Source organism: Notolepis coatsorum (assembly GCF_963971535.1).
Source record: "Notolepis coatsorum genome assembly, chromosome: 15".
Lineage (NCBI taxonomy): Eukaryota > Metazoa > Chordata > Actinopteri > Aulopiformes > Paralepididae > Notolepis > Notolepis coatsorum.
In genome coordinates, this window is record NC_140179.1 from 13,343,744 (window position 1) to 13,358,743 (window position 15,000).

A 15,000-nucleotide genomic window follows, 5' to 3' on the forward strand; every position below is an offset into this window, starting at 1 on the left:
GCAGGTGGCTTGGTGAGGATACATATTCACTCACTCACTCACTCACTCACTCACTCACTCACTCACTCACTCACTCACTCACTCACTCACTCACTCACTCACTCACTCACTCACTCACTCACTCACTCACTCACTCACACACTCACTCACTCACTCACTCACTCACTCACTCACTCACTCACTCACTCACTCACTCACTCACTCACTCACTCACTCACTCACTCACTCACTCACTCACTCACTCACTCACTCAATATAGCATATCTACTGCTGCTGCAAGATATTATGCCTTGTACCAGAAACATCACAGCAAACAACGTTCAAATAGGGCCTGGGTTTAATAAGGTGAACCCATCCTTTAAGAGTGTATTTTATCCCATGTGTGACTGTACGGAAATCATAGTTATGTTGTGCCACGATACTGCTGTGTCTTGCTATTAGCTGCAGTTTGTCCCTGGAGAGAAGGATAGTTATATCTCTAAGCTTTCTACCTACCTAACCGTCTTCTGCATGCATTAACCCTTCACCTAGAGGTTATCTCTTGGGGATTTTAGGTCATGTGTTTGCATTTTCCCTTGTCTTTTGATTTTCTAATAATTGCCACTTTTAAATGGGCAAAGGTGACTGCCTCATTGATTGATTAATTTGATTGATTGACTCTTCCTTTTCTTCATATCCCAGGGTATTTGAGGAGACCATTCCCATCGAACACCTGGAGCTCTTTGATGAGTAAATATTATATCCAAACTGTTCTATCTATCTATCTATCTATCTATCTATCTATCTATCTATCTATCTATCTATCTATCTATCTATCTATCTATCTATCTATCTATCTATCTATCTATCTATCTATCTATCTATCTATCTATCTATCTACTGTATATATCCATCCATCTATCCATCTATCCATCTATCCATCTATCCATCCATCTATCTATACATCTACGTATTTCCATGCATGCTTTATCTTGTATTCCTCTCCTCTCTCCTGTCCTATTCTTCCAGTTTAATTGATATGATGCGGCAGCCTGTGTCGATACCCCCCCCCCCCCCACTCATCTTCTCACCTCTCCTCTCTCTTTCATCCTCAGCTCCAAGGTGCTGCAGGAGCCTGACGTTCCAGAGTTCAGGTGAGAAGAGCTGAATGTACTTGAATGAACCATGGAGGGTGTGAACCATGGAGGGTGTGTGAACCATGGAGGGTGTGAACCAGGGAGGGTGTGAACCAGGGAGGGTGTGAACCAGGGAGGGTGTGTGAACCATGGAGGGTGTGAACCAGGGAGGGTGTGTGAACCATGGAGGGTGTGAACCAGGGAGGGTGTGTGAACCATGGAGGGTGTGTGAACCATGGAGGGTGTGTGAACCATGGAGGGTGTGAACCATGGAGGGTGTGAACCATGGAGGGTGTGAACCAGGGAGGGTGTGAACCATGGAGGGTGTGAACCAGGGAGTGTGTGAACCAGGGAGGGTGTGTGAACCAGGGAGGGTGTGTGAACCAGGGAGGGTGTGTGAACCAGGGAGGGTGTGTAGATGAAATAGACACAGTATGATGGATGGGAAGATATGAAATGATACAACAGCTTCACCCTAACGATGGCTTTTCTGTCATTTTGAAATAGTATGGGGCTACTATGAAGGATACTAACTAACTGTTCTAAACATTCACGTAACGTTAGCTAATTAATGCAGTAAGTTACACGTTAACCATTATACTTCATAATAAAGTATGATCTCCGACCACCGTGTGTTGACTTGTCTTAGCAGTCTTAGCAGATTTTAATTTGTTATTCTTATTAGTTGAAATAAAGGTTTGAAATTAAATACAATAATTACACTGGATATTTTTCACCCATCAAATCTCTCTCTCTCTCTCTCTCTCTCTCTCTCTCTCTCTCTCTCTCTCTCTCTCTCTCTCACTGTCCCTCTCGCCTTCCCTTCCTCCCTCTCTCCTTCCCACCCCCCTTTTCTCTCTCCTATTCTCTCCTAGTCCCAGCTCCACTATGAAGTTCAAGGACCTGGTCCCTACGTTGTACCAGGAGGGGCGTTACCAGGGGGAGCCTGTCACCTTGGGAGTGGGAGGTTTTGGCCGCGTTGAGCTGGTGTGTGTGTGTGTGTGTGTGTGTGTGTGTGTGTGTGTGTGTGCATGTGCGTGTGCGTGTGCGTGCGTGCGTGTGTGTGTGTGTGCGCGTGCGTGTGCGTTGACCGACTGCTGCTCAAGCAGTGTGTTTGATTCTGGTTGCGAATGTGTTGAATTATACAACAGTTTGTACGTTACATTTGTTCCTAATGTGTGCTCAGTATATTGCGGTATGTGATGATGACACGACACACAAGAGTAATAATTATTTGTATTTTCAGGCTGTATCGGCGCCTATACAGTCTGAAAATACAAATAATTGTGTGTCGTGTCATCATCACATACTGCAATATACTGAGCACACATTAGGAACAAATGTAACGTTAGCGCCCACCACATCAAGTACGTCTACACAACATATAAGAGTTGTTTGTAGGTCGGAAATGGTGGAATAGATTTACCAACAAAAAAGGTGTTTAAACTTCTCATACCTTATTAAAAGCGTGGGGCAGGAGCAGCACGGATAACTTGGTTCTGCATGTATCGTGCTTCCATTCAAACAGACGGCAACACACGTGAAGTCAAGTCTCACTCTCGTGAGACTTCCTCTCTAGATACTCTTCAATACCTGGCTAGGGTACTCCTGGGTCCTAGTGCCCCCACATGTTACACTATATGTCATGCACATGTATTTTATATGTTAATACAATTGCATTTATCTTTAGTCCTAATTCTGTCACTGTTTGATGTCACAAAGAAGGGTGTATCCGAAAGCTGTCTACAACATTTGTAACATGTGATGAAAAAGTAAACAAATAATTAACTGTATTAGACATTTGTTAATGATGAATAGGCTTCACTTCAGATTGGCCCCCACAATAGCATCTGCAAATGATTTATAGATGTTTTATGAATGTCTTAACAAATCATTTGTTGAACATGAAAAATAAATGGAGATACAGTATAGTCGTTTTTTCATATCCATTTTTCAAAGCATCTACAAATGTGTTACTACACATTAAACAACATTATTTAATGATGAACAAATCAAGTACAAACAATGTTGATAATGAGTTATAAATAATGTAGAACTCATCTGTAAATGTTATACAAATATAGTTATAAATGATTTAATAATAATTTATGAATGTATATATATAGGGGTGACAGTGGCTCAGGAGGTAGAGCAGTCGTCTGGCAATCCGGAGGTTCCCGGTTCGATTCCCGCTCCTCCCGGGCAGCGTGTCGATGTGTCCTTGAGCAAGACACTTAACCCCTAATTGCTCCCGATGAGCAGGTCGGCACCTTGCATGGTCACCTCCGCCATCGGTGTGTGAATGTGTGAGTGAATGGGTAAAATGTGAGTAACAAATTGTAAAGCGCTTTGGATAAAAGCGCTATATAAGAAAGCAGCCATTTATATAAATGGTTTGTTCATGATTAGTTCATTATCTACAAATACCTTATAAATGTATTATAACAGGGTGTTATTATAAAGTGCTACCACTTTATTATATTGCATGTTTCATTTTTCCAAGGTGTCCACTCTGCCCCACGGGAAGTACTTTGCCATGAAGAGAGTCAGTAAGAAGCACATTGTGGCCAAGCGGCAGGAGGAGCACGTCCTGTTTGAAAAGAAGATCCTCAAAGCCATTCAGTCGGACTTCATTGTGAGGTGACTGGAGGGAAGGTTCTAACCTGTTCTAACCTGTTCTAACCTGACTGGAGTGGAGGTTCTAACCTGTTCTAACCTGTTCTAACCTATTCTAACCTGTTCTAACCTGTTCTAACCTGACTGGAGTGGAGGTTCTAACCTGTTCTAACCTGTTCTAACCTATTCTAACCTGTTCTAACTTGTTCTAACCTGACTGGAGTGGAGGTTCTAACCTGTTCTAACCTGTTCTCACCTATTCTAACCTGTTCTAACCTGTTCTAACCTGTTCTAACCTGACTGGAGTGGAGGTTCTAACCTGTTCTAACCTGTTCTAACCTATTCTAACCTGTTCTAACCTGACTGGAGTGAAGGTTCTAACCTGTTCTAACCTGTTCTAACCTGACTGGAGTGAAGGTTCTAAACTGTTCTAACCTGACCGGAGTGAAGGTTCAGTCCGACTTCATTGTGAGGTGACCGGAGTGAAGGTTCAGTCTGACTTCATTGTGAGGTGACCGGAGTGAAGTGAAGTGAAAGTCCCTCAGACCATCAGAGACTCCCCCACACTCTCCACCTTCAAATCCCGCCTCAAAACCCACCTGTTCTCCCTAGCCTTCAACCTTCCCCAACCTTAACCCCCCCCTCCAACCTGTTTTGATCTTTGTTACTGTGGCCTTATGTTTTCTGTGTATCTCATGATGTTTTCCCTGTTTCCCTCTGGTCTTATGTTCCTTTTGTTTCTTTGTTTTCTTTGTTTTCCCACCTAATGTCAGCGACTTCGGGTTCCTGAGAAGCGCTTTACAAATACAATTAATTATTATTATTATTATTATTATTATTAAGGTTCTAACCTTCTAAAACGTTTCATGTTATAACGTGATACCAACTTATCACGTTATAACGTGAACCGTTTTATGTTAAAACAATAAGTTATCACGTTATAACGTGAAACGTTTTATGTTAAAACAATAAGTTATCGCGTTATAACGCGATACCAACCTATCACGTTATAAGGTGAAACGTTTTATGTTAAAACAATAAGTTATCACGTTATAACATGTATAACGACAATGATTGATCATCTTTGTACAAAGAGAACTAAAGTCAATTGGTAGCATAAGTACAGTATGCTCATAAAGTAATATACCTTAAAATATCCTGTTTTTTTTCCCTCTCTGTTTGTAGACTTCACGCTGCCTTCAAAGACAAACGTTACATCTACATGATCATGGAGTTTTGTGGTGGTGGGGAGATCTGGACCAAACTCAAAGAAGTGTGAGTGAGATAACACTTTCTTTTTTTAAACACTAAACACGTCTGGCATGATGTTGAATAGTGCTGGTCATAATGTCACTAATTGCTTTAGTATTGGAACCTGACGTTCTGATATGATTTGATTAATATATATGCATTATTTTATCCCACTTTATGCTTTGCTCTTGCTGCTTGTTTTACACAGATTTTCTGTCTTATTTCTTACTGATGTAAAGCACTTTGAACTGCAATCCCCTGTATGGAAGGTGCTATACAAATAAAGTTATTATTATTATTATTATTATTATTATTATTATTATTATTATTATTATTATTATTATTGAGAAACATAGCACTGTGGGGCGACTGAGTGGCGGCCACTGACGCAGGAGACGCTGGGTTCGAGCCCAGCTCTCGGCGTTGCTACCGGCTTGGCCGGTCGTTCATACTAACACAATTGGCAGTGTTAGAGGGTGGGAAAGCCGGTGGGTGGGGATTGGACGTTGTGGACAGCGACTCCTACAGGTCGGTTGGGTGACGCCGGTGCTGCGGAAACAGGAAGTAACGGGGGCAGCGTGAGCCTCCCACGTGTTACTCCTCGCCACTGAGAGTTCGAGCTGCTGCGGTGAAAAGATGCGACAGGCTGCCTCCTCGTGTACCGGAGGGGACACGTGATGCAAGGCTTCTATCCTCACTACAGCCGACCAGTGGGAGGCATAGTCTAGCAACGTTCAAGACAGGGGAGGGAAGAATTGGAAATACGAAATTGGGATGGGAGAAAAATAGAAAATGGGGAGAAAAAGTGGATAAAAAAAAAAAAAAAAAACATAGCACCGTGCTGCATCCTCTGACCATGCTCCAATACAATTCAATAGGGGCAAGTGTTTTAGCCTTCAAACACTGAAATTATGGCCTATACTATAGTCAACATCATGCCAGAAAGTGTTTAAATAGAGCCTGGGTTAAAAGAATTATAAATAAATAAGTTAACCTGTACTCGTTTTTAGATATTATTCATCAGAACATAGCTTCAGTTAATTCTTCAGCACATCTTATATATACAATAGTTGTATATTTGTATATTTTAAGATTTTAGATTTTAGAATGTATAGCCTATACATACCAGAATGTATATCCCGGACCGTACGTATTTGATTCTTTATTCTATTTTATTCTTATTTTTAATATTATTATATTATATATATTCTTATTTTAGTCCTATTGACTACCTAAATGTTTATTGTTGTTCAATGTGAGCGATCTGTAGTGCCGAATTTCCCTCGGGATTATTAAAGGATTTCTATTCTATTCTATTCTATCTTGCATTTCAGTTTTGAGCTCATTTGCTTGTGTGTCTGTGTTTGTTAGGGGGCGTTTTGACGAGCCCATCGCTGTGTTCTGCACCTCCTGCGTGGTGGAGGCCTACGCCTACCTCCACAAGAAGAGCATCATGTACCGAGACCTGAAGCCTGAGAACCTGATGTTGGACGCCAAGGGCTACGTTAAACTGGTGGGTCCCGTTAAAGGGGAGATGAAGCATTGAACAATGTGATCCTAGTTTGTTTGTTGTGTACCTTGTGTAAGACAGGGTCCTATAATAAAATGTGAAATCCTGCTTATTTGTCTGAAAAATCGAATATAATTTCCCTGTTTTCGCCATGGGCGGCGCCATTTTAGATGGTGACGTCACGGTGTTGGTTTGGTGTATACACTGCTGGTTAGCTGCCTATAGTAAACATGGATTGTCGGGTCAGTCAGTTAATAAAATGTGGCCTACCAAACAACGGGACCGCAGTGGTTCTTTTTGTATTGCTCCTGGCTGTTCAAACAAATTTTACTGTGTGAAAGAGAGAGGAAAGTTGGTTCATTTCCACAAACTACCAGTGAAAAAAAACAGTGTTGTTGGCACGTTGGCTGGCTGCACTCAGCCTGTTGGACAGGGAATGAAGATCTGCAGCGAACACTTCATTGCCTCGGATTATGTTGTTGTTGTTGTTGTTGTTGTTGTTGTTGTTGTTGTTGTCCAGAAGACCACTAATCAGCTGAAGCCCGATGCGGTTCCCTCTGTCTTCGACAGACAGACCGGCCCAGGCAGTTCAGCGTCGCGGAGCATTTAGCCTGCTGGCTACCTAGCTCCAGTTCAACCAGCATTGCGGGGCATTTAGCTACCTGGCTACCTAGCCGGGATTCAAAGCCAACTAGCCGGCTAACCCAGCTCGCTAAATGCTGCATGTAGCTAGTTAGCTGAACCGTAGCTAGGTAGCCAGGTAGCTAAATGCCCCGCGACGCTGGTTGAACTGGAGATAGGTAGCCAGGTAGCTAAATGCCCAGCGATGCTGGTTGAACTGGAGCTAGGTAGCCAGGTAGCTAAATGCTCCGCGACACTGGTTGAACTGGAGCTAGGTAGCCAGGTAGCTAAATGCCCCGCGACACTAGCACAGCCATGGAGAAAATGCCACTAATTCCCGCCAGGAACGGGTCAGATGACCCGACAGCTATATGAGAAATATGAGAAAAATAAACAGTGTAACCTATATAATTACCTTTGAATATAAAAATATGAGGTTTACCACAATGAAATGTAGGTTTGAGTGACATAAAAAATATATATATTATAATTTTTTATATATTTTTTTTTTGGATGGAAGAGCCACGGGTTGGCCACCCCTGTGCTAGACGCTCGCAAAGTGCTGTGACTTTCGTCTGTTCCAACTGCCCATATGTGGAATAACGTTCTAATTACATTTTCCTGAAGTCATTTTGAAATTTCAGAAACCGTGCCAGATAAAACGGGTACTTTTAGGAAAAGTCATTGAGTGACAGAGCTGGAGCTCGACCGAGTGACGAGGATACATTTATTGAAAATGCCTAGGGGTCATTTGACCCCTTGTCGGCTGTGCTAGTGTTAAACTGGTGGGTTCTGTTAAACTGGTGGGTCCTGTTAAAATGGTGGGTCCTGTTAAACTGGTGGGTCCTGTTAAACTGGTGGGTCCTGTTAGTGGGTCCTGTTAAACTGGTGGGTCCTGTTAAACTGGTGGGTCCTGTTAAACTGGTGGGTCCTGTTAAACTGGTGGGTCCTGTTAAACTGGTGGGTAATAGTAGAACGATATAGGCAATAAAACTTGATCTGAATATAAAAATATGAGAGAGAAGGTGGTGTTCCGTTGACTCTGCAGTGTTTATCCACTCTGTTTCAGTGTTTATCCACTCCATGTCAGTGTTTCAGTGTTTATCCACTCTGTTTCAGTGTTTATCCACTCCGTGTCAGTGTTTCAGTGTTTATCCACTCCGTTTCAGTGTTTATCCACTCTGTGTCAGTGTTTATCCACTCCGTGTCAGTGTTTATCCACTCCATGTCAGTGTTTATCCACTCCGTCTCAGTGTTTATCCCCTCTGTTTCAGTGTTTATCCACTCCATGTCAGTGTTTATCCACTGCGTCTCAGTGTTTATCCACTCCATGTCAGTGTTTCAGTGTTTATCCACTCTGTTTCAGTGTTTATCCACTCCGTGTCAGTGTTTCAGTGTTTATCCACTCCGTTTCAGTGTTTATCCACTCCGTTTCAGTGTTTATCCACTCTGTGTCAGTGTTTATCCACTCCATGTCAGTGTTTATCCACTCCGTCTCAGTGTTTATCCCCTCTGTTTCAGTGTTTATCCACTCCATGTCAGTGTTTATCCACTCCATTTCAATGTTTATCCACTCAGTGTTTCAGTGTTTATCCACTCCGCCTCAGTGTTTATCCACTCTGTTTCAGTGTTTATCCACTCCGTCTCAGTGTCTCAGTGTTTATCCACTCTGTTTCAATGTTTATCCACTGCGGCTCAGTGTTTATCCACTCTGTTTCAATGTTTATCCACTCCATGTCAGTGTTTATCCACTCAGTTTCAGTGTTTATCCACTCCGTCTCAGTGTTTATCCACTCCGTCTCAGTGTTTATCCACTGCGTCTCAGTGTTTATCCACTCCATGTCAGTGTTTATCCACTCAGTTTCAGTGTTTATCCACTCCGTCTCAGTGTTTATCCACTCCGTCTCAGTGTTTATCCACTCCATGTCAGTGTTTATCCACTCCGTCTCAGTGTTTATCCACTCCGTTCCAGTGTTTATCCACTCCAGGTCAGTGTTTATCCACTCCGTTTCAGTGTTTATCCACTCCGTTTCAGTGTTTATCCACTCCATTTCAGTGTTTATCCACTCCATGTCAGTGTTTATCCACACCGGCTCAGTGTTTATCCACTCCATTTCAGTGTTTATCCACTCCATGTCAGTGTTTATCCACTCCATGTCAGTGTTTATCCACTCCTTTTCAGTGTTTATCCACTCTGTCTCAGTGTTTATCCACTCCATGTCAGTGTTTATCCACTCCGTTCCAGTGTTTATCCACTCCGTTTCAGTGTTTATCCACTCCGTCTCAGTGTTTATCCACTCCGTTCCAGTGTTTATCCACTCCGTCTCAGTGTTTATCCACTCCGTCTCAGTGTTTATCCACTCCGTCTCAGTGTTTATCCACTCCGTCTCAGTGTTTATCCACTCTGTTTCAGTGTTTATCCACTCCATGTCAGTGTTTATCCACTCCGTTTCAGTGTTTATCCACTCTGTCTCAGTGTTTATCCACTCTGTCTCAGTGTTTATCCACTCTGTCTCAGTGTTTATCCACTCCATGTCAGTGTTTATCCACTCCGTTTCAGTGTTTATCCACTCTGTCTCAGTGTTTATCCACTCCATGTCAGTGTTTATCCACTCCGTGTCAGTGTTTATCCACTCCGTGTCAGTGTTTATCCACTGCGTCTCAGTGTTTATCCACTCCGGCTCAGTGTTTATCCACTCCGTTTTATCCCCTGCGTGTCAGTGTTTATCCCCTGCGTGTCAGTGTTTATCCACTCCATGTCAGTGTTTATCCACTCCGTGTCAGTGTTTATCCACTGCGTCTCAGTGTTTATCCACTCCGGCTCAGTGTTTATCCACTGCGTCTCAGTGTTTATCCCCTGCGTGTCAGTGTTTATCCACTGCGTCTCAGTGTTTATCCCCTGCGTGTCAGTGTTTATCCACTGCGTCTCAGTGTTTATCCACTCCGGCTCAGTGTTTATCCACTGCATGTCAGTGTTTATCCACTCCATGTCAGTGTTTATCCACTGCATCTCAGTGTTTATCCACTCCGGCTCAGTGTTTATCCACTGCGTCTCAGTGTTTATCCACTGCGTATCAGTGTTTATCCACTGCGTCTCAGTGTTTATCCACTGCGTCTCAGTGTTTATCCACTGCGTCTCCCCCCCGGCAGGTGGATTTCGGCTTTGCCAAGGAGATGGTGCGCGGGGAGAAGACCTACTCGTTCGTCGGCACGCCGGAGTACATGGCCCCGGAGATCATCCAGAACCAAGGGCACGACTTCGCTGTGGACTTCTGGTCCCTCGGTGTCCTGGTCTACGAGCTGCTGGTGGGAAGGTAGGCACCGCTATATTAGACATCACTGGGCGCCGCAAGGGTTGCTAAAAGATTGGAACAGTCTGCCCAGTGACCTGAAAATCGTAATCAATGCTGTCAGATTCAGGAGCTGTATGGGGAAGGAGTAATTTTTATATTCTCCAGCTGTCTTTTGGAACAGTCTGCTGCCCAGTGACCTGAAAATTGTAATCAGTGCTGTTAGATTCAGGAGCTGTATGGAGAAGGAGTCATTTTTATATTCTCCAGCTGTCTTTTGGAACAGTCTGCTGCCCAGTGACCTGAAAATTGTAATCAGTGCTGTTAGATTCAAGTCCAGCATAAAGACATGGCTCAAAAGGGACTATAATTAACCCAGACACTCAGCTAAAAGGCACCCTTACATGTTTTTATGAGTCTGTTATGTATATAAATGGTAAATGGCATATGTGATGTGTTGTGAATGTCATGTCTGTATGATGCGTGTCTAAGCATCCCCTACAAGGACCACAATGGAAATAAGCTCTGAGCTTTCTTGTGTACATCCTTGGCAGTATCTCCTGACTGTGCTTTCTGTCACATGTTATTTTATATTGTCAAATAAAGTCATTCGAAGTCATTCATTCAAAAGATTCCACCTTTCGAATGTTTTTTGATTAGTGGAGTCCAACGTGTCAGAATTGTAATTGACATTAGAGAGACTCAACAATCTGCATACTCACCAAAGTATAGACTGTCTAACATGGCCTTTATTGATAATATCAAGTTTTTTTGTTCATTTACGGAGACGATATAGAATTCTAGACCAGTGGTTCAGTCTAGAACGGGTGTACCTTGAGATTTTGCTGAAATGTAAAGATAGAAATTTAGTATTCTCTTCATTCAATTATAATGTAATCAGTGTAAAAAATAATATAGTCGACTATCGGCAAATTTTGGCCAATCAAAGTCGACTATATTCAGCCTATTCATCTGTGATGTTGATGAGTGTGTCAAGATCTCACATGAAACAGTAGATGGCAGCATGGTGATATAACTGGAATCACATCTGAAGCTGTGCCACACAGTTCATATATATTAATACACGACAACAGAGACCTTTCACAGAATGTTGTCCTTCATGTTGGAAGAAACAACGATCGATGTGTGTTTGATGTATGGGAAATATATCAACAAAAATGCAATTGGTGTCTTATTACTGGATCTTGTAAACAAGTTTTTGTTAGGGTGGTGTCTAGGTTTGAACCCAAGAGCAGAACACAAGGTACAGGAGAATGAGGCAGTTTAGGGTATTTAATAGGTACCAGGCTTGACAAGGTTGAAAATACTGAATGTACAACAAGGGGTGAGGAAGGTCACTCCATGTGACCCCAGGCAGTGTCCAGGCTGGAGACGTCCACGTGCACAGGTGAGGAGTAGTCCGGGGGGGTGTGATCCTACACACAGAGAGAGAGAAGTTAGAACAGGGCAGGTTCATACAATACACACACTAGGCTACTACAGCGAGCCCCACTCATTTAATATAGTGCAAATTAAGTGTTCAAATGAAGGCATCCAATATGATTAACCATTGTCTTACCTTAATGCAACAAAATCAAAATGCAACGTTTCATTTTGGCATCAATTATCTTTTCTGCTTTAAGTTTGTCTGTGACTTTCAATGTGAAGCAGACTCAGAGTTGACTGTCTCTCCTGGCGCATTGTTGTTATTAGCCAGTTTCGGATGCGCCTCATTACTGAGAAAGACCGTTCACAAGTTGTGATGCCGACGGCAATGAAGGAAATGTTTTCGGTAATTTGGATCTCATCATGCTTTGAAAACAACAGTAACTCTAAAAAGTTTCCACGATTTGATTAACTCTGACTCTCATCATGCCCTCGTAGAGCAAGCCCTTGTTTGCAAAGATAAAGCAACATACAATAGCCTCAGGTGATTGATTGATTGAAAATGTTATTAACAGATTGCAGAATGGGTACAATACAGTACGGCTCAATACACACAATTGTTAAGGGGATGCAGACCAGAGAAAGGCTTTTGTCTTGTTTACATCAGGGTCCCCCAATCCGGTGTTATGCCCAGGGGCAGCCCGGGCAGGGTTCTGAATTACTTTTTTTATATGTTGCCTTGAAAAAGACTGTATATCCATTTTGCTTTTAGAAATTTGACTCAAAATAGCACGCATGTGGTGTTTGCACAAAGCGATTGACAGGCGGAAATTCGGAATTCAGATGTTTACAAAAAATTTATTATGCTTTGCTGCGGGATCAGGATGTGATTGGCTACATTATTTAACCTGAGGTTACCCATAATAACCATATTGTCACCAGGGGGCTGCAGCGACAACACACACACAATATAGTAGCCTATAAAATCGAAGATCCCCAGCATAACATTTGGGTAGGCTTAGCCTACCCTATCCTTCATTACCTGCCGTCTATGCGGTTAACCGTCTGTAGTGTGGTAGTGAAAGGATTAACCTTCTGTAGTGTGGTTGTGAAAGGGTTAACCCTTTGTCGTGTGGTAGTCAAAGGGTTAACCTTCTCTATGGTTGCAGTGAATGGGTTAACCCTTTGATAGTGTGGTAGTGAAAGGGTTAGTTGTGGGTGAGGGAGAATGTGTGACTTGGAGACAGGGGGATGTGTGACCTGTGTTTATCAGGGAGGTGTATGAAGAGAAGGGTAATCAAAGAGTTGGGTTTTGGAGATTAACTGCTGTGGTCATTTACAGGTACATTCTTTACACTATGAGAAAGGGATTTCAATGACATTAAGGTATTGTGCTTCAAAACAGCCTCCGTCACTCCCATCATCAAGAAGCCTGGCCTCGACCCAGATGAGCTAAATAACTACCGTCCGATCTCCAACCTTCCTTTCCTTAGTAAAATCTTGGAAAGAGCAGTGGCCGCCCAACTCCAACAATACATGTCCAACCATGAGCTCTATGAGCCTTTTCAATCCGGCTTCAGAACTCAACACAGCACAGAGACCGCCCTCATCAAAATCACCAACAACCTCCTCCTTGCAGCTGACTCTGGCCACATTAGCATCCTCATCTTCCTGGACCTTTCTGCAGCCTTCGACACAGTCTCCCATTCTATCCTCCTCAACCGCCTATTCAACAACCTCAGAATCAATGGCTCAGCACTCTCCTGGTTTCAACCCTACCTCACCACCCGGACACAGTTTATCACCATCTGCGATTTCAGTTCCACCCCGGCCCCAGTCAACCAAGGCGTCCCCCAAGGCTCTGTACTTTCTGTTCACCATTTACATGCTCCCCCTCGGTCAGATCATCCGCCGCCATGGCCTCAGCTTCCACTCCTACACATACGACACACAACTCTACCTCTCCACCAAACCATCCACCCATCTCCCCCCATGCTCCCTTATCAACTGCCTTCATGAAATAAAAACCTGGATGTCATCTAATCTTCTCAAACTCAACAACAATAAAACTGAGCTCATGGTTGTGGCACCCAAGGCCCTGCTCCGGAAGGTTGGGGATCTCACCCTCAACATAGATGGCTGCTCCATCTGGCATTATCCTGGACTCCACCCTTTCCTACCAAGCCCATGTCAGTTCCATCACCAAATCTGCCTTCTTCCATCTCAGAAATATCTCCAGACGCCGACCATCACTTTCCAACTTCACAGCTGAGACCCTCATCCATGCCTTTGTAACCTCCCGCCTGGACTACTGCAACGGGGTCCTGTCCGGGGTCCCAAGCAAAACCCTGGACAGGCTCCAGTATGTTCAAAATTCAGCTACCAGGGTTCTAACCCGCACCAAACCCTGGCAGCACATCACCCCCACCCTCATCCACCTCCACTGGCTGGGTGAATATTAAAGGCAACCAACTTGTGTTCAGCTTTTCTCTGATTGGCCACGACCCCACGCCGCTAGCCCGCCCCCTTTTGCCGCGAGCGGCAGGAACCTTCAAGTTCCCTGGTGCAAAATAAATCTGGTAGTTCGTTTATGACGTTAATTAATAATAAACACTGTTAGGACTATCTGACTCTTAATAATAAACACTGTTAGGACTATCTGACTCTTACTAATAAACACTGTTAGGACTATAAACACTAGGACTATCTGACTCTTAATAATAAACACTGTTAGGGCGATCTCGATTCACGCGTCACTACTGTAACTAGAAACTCTGGGTGTCACTGGGTGTTTTCTTTACAGCAGTGTGATTGTGAAATAATGTCATATACAGTATATTTGTGGGTCTGATTGTCTTGTCGCTTCATGAGTGTTCTGGCTGAAGATGGTTTAACCACCATAACCTGAACGACGTGTTACATATCATGGCAGTTAGGGTATCCTGGGGAATACTGCACGTTGTGTATACTGTTTACTTTTACTCTTACTCATATTGTACTTTTAGAATCATTGAATAAATGTATTGCCATATGTATTGTAACATAATATAACTGATAGGGCATTTTATTCATAGGCTTATCTTTATTCTTATTCGTGACTTTTAGTTTTTGTCTACCTAAATGTTTACTGTTTACTGTGAGTGATTTGTAGCCAAATTTCCCTCTGGATGAATAAAGTATTTCTATTCTATTCTATTATATTCTATACAGA

General features: G+C 43.0%; 1 protein-coding gene across 1 annotated transcript in view; it reads left to right on the top strand.

The window, feature by feature from the left end:
- prkg3 (protein kinase cGMP-dependent 3) overlaps positions 1-15,000 on the top strand; it is a gene marked incomplete at both ends in the record, with an annotated part of 48,742 nt that overhangs the window by 27,810 nt on the left and 5,932 nt on the right. Inside the window, 7 exon segments of the mRNA XM_084330552.1 lie at positions 682-729; positions 1,095-1,133; positions 1,991-2,102; positions 3,619-3,755; positions 4,917-5,006; positions 6,354-6,495; positions 10,264-10,427. Of these exon segments, the coding sequence (XP_084186678.1) occupies positions 682-729; positions 1,095-1,133; positions 1,991-2,102; positions 3,619-3,755; positions 4,917-5,006; positions 6,354-6,495; positions 10,264-10,427 (732 nt within the window).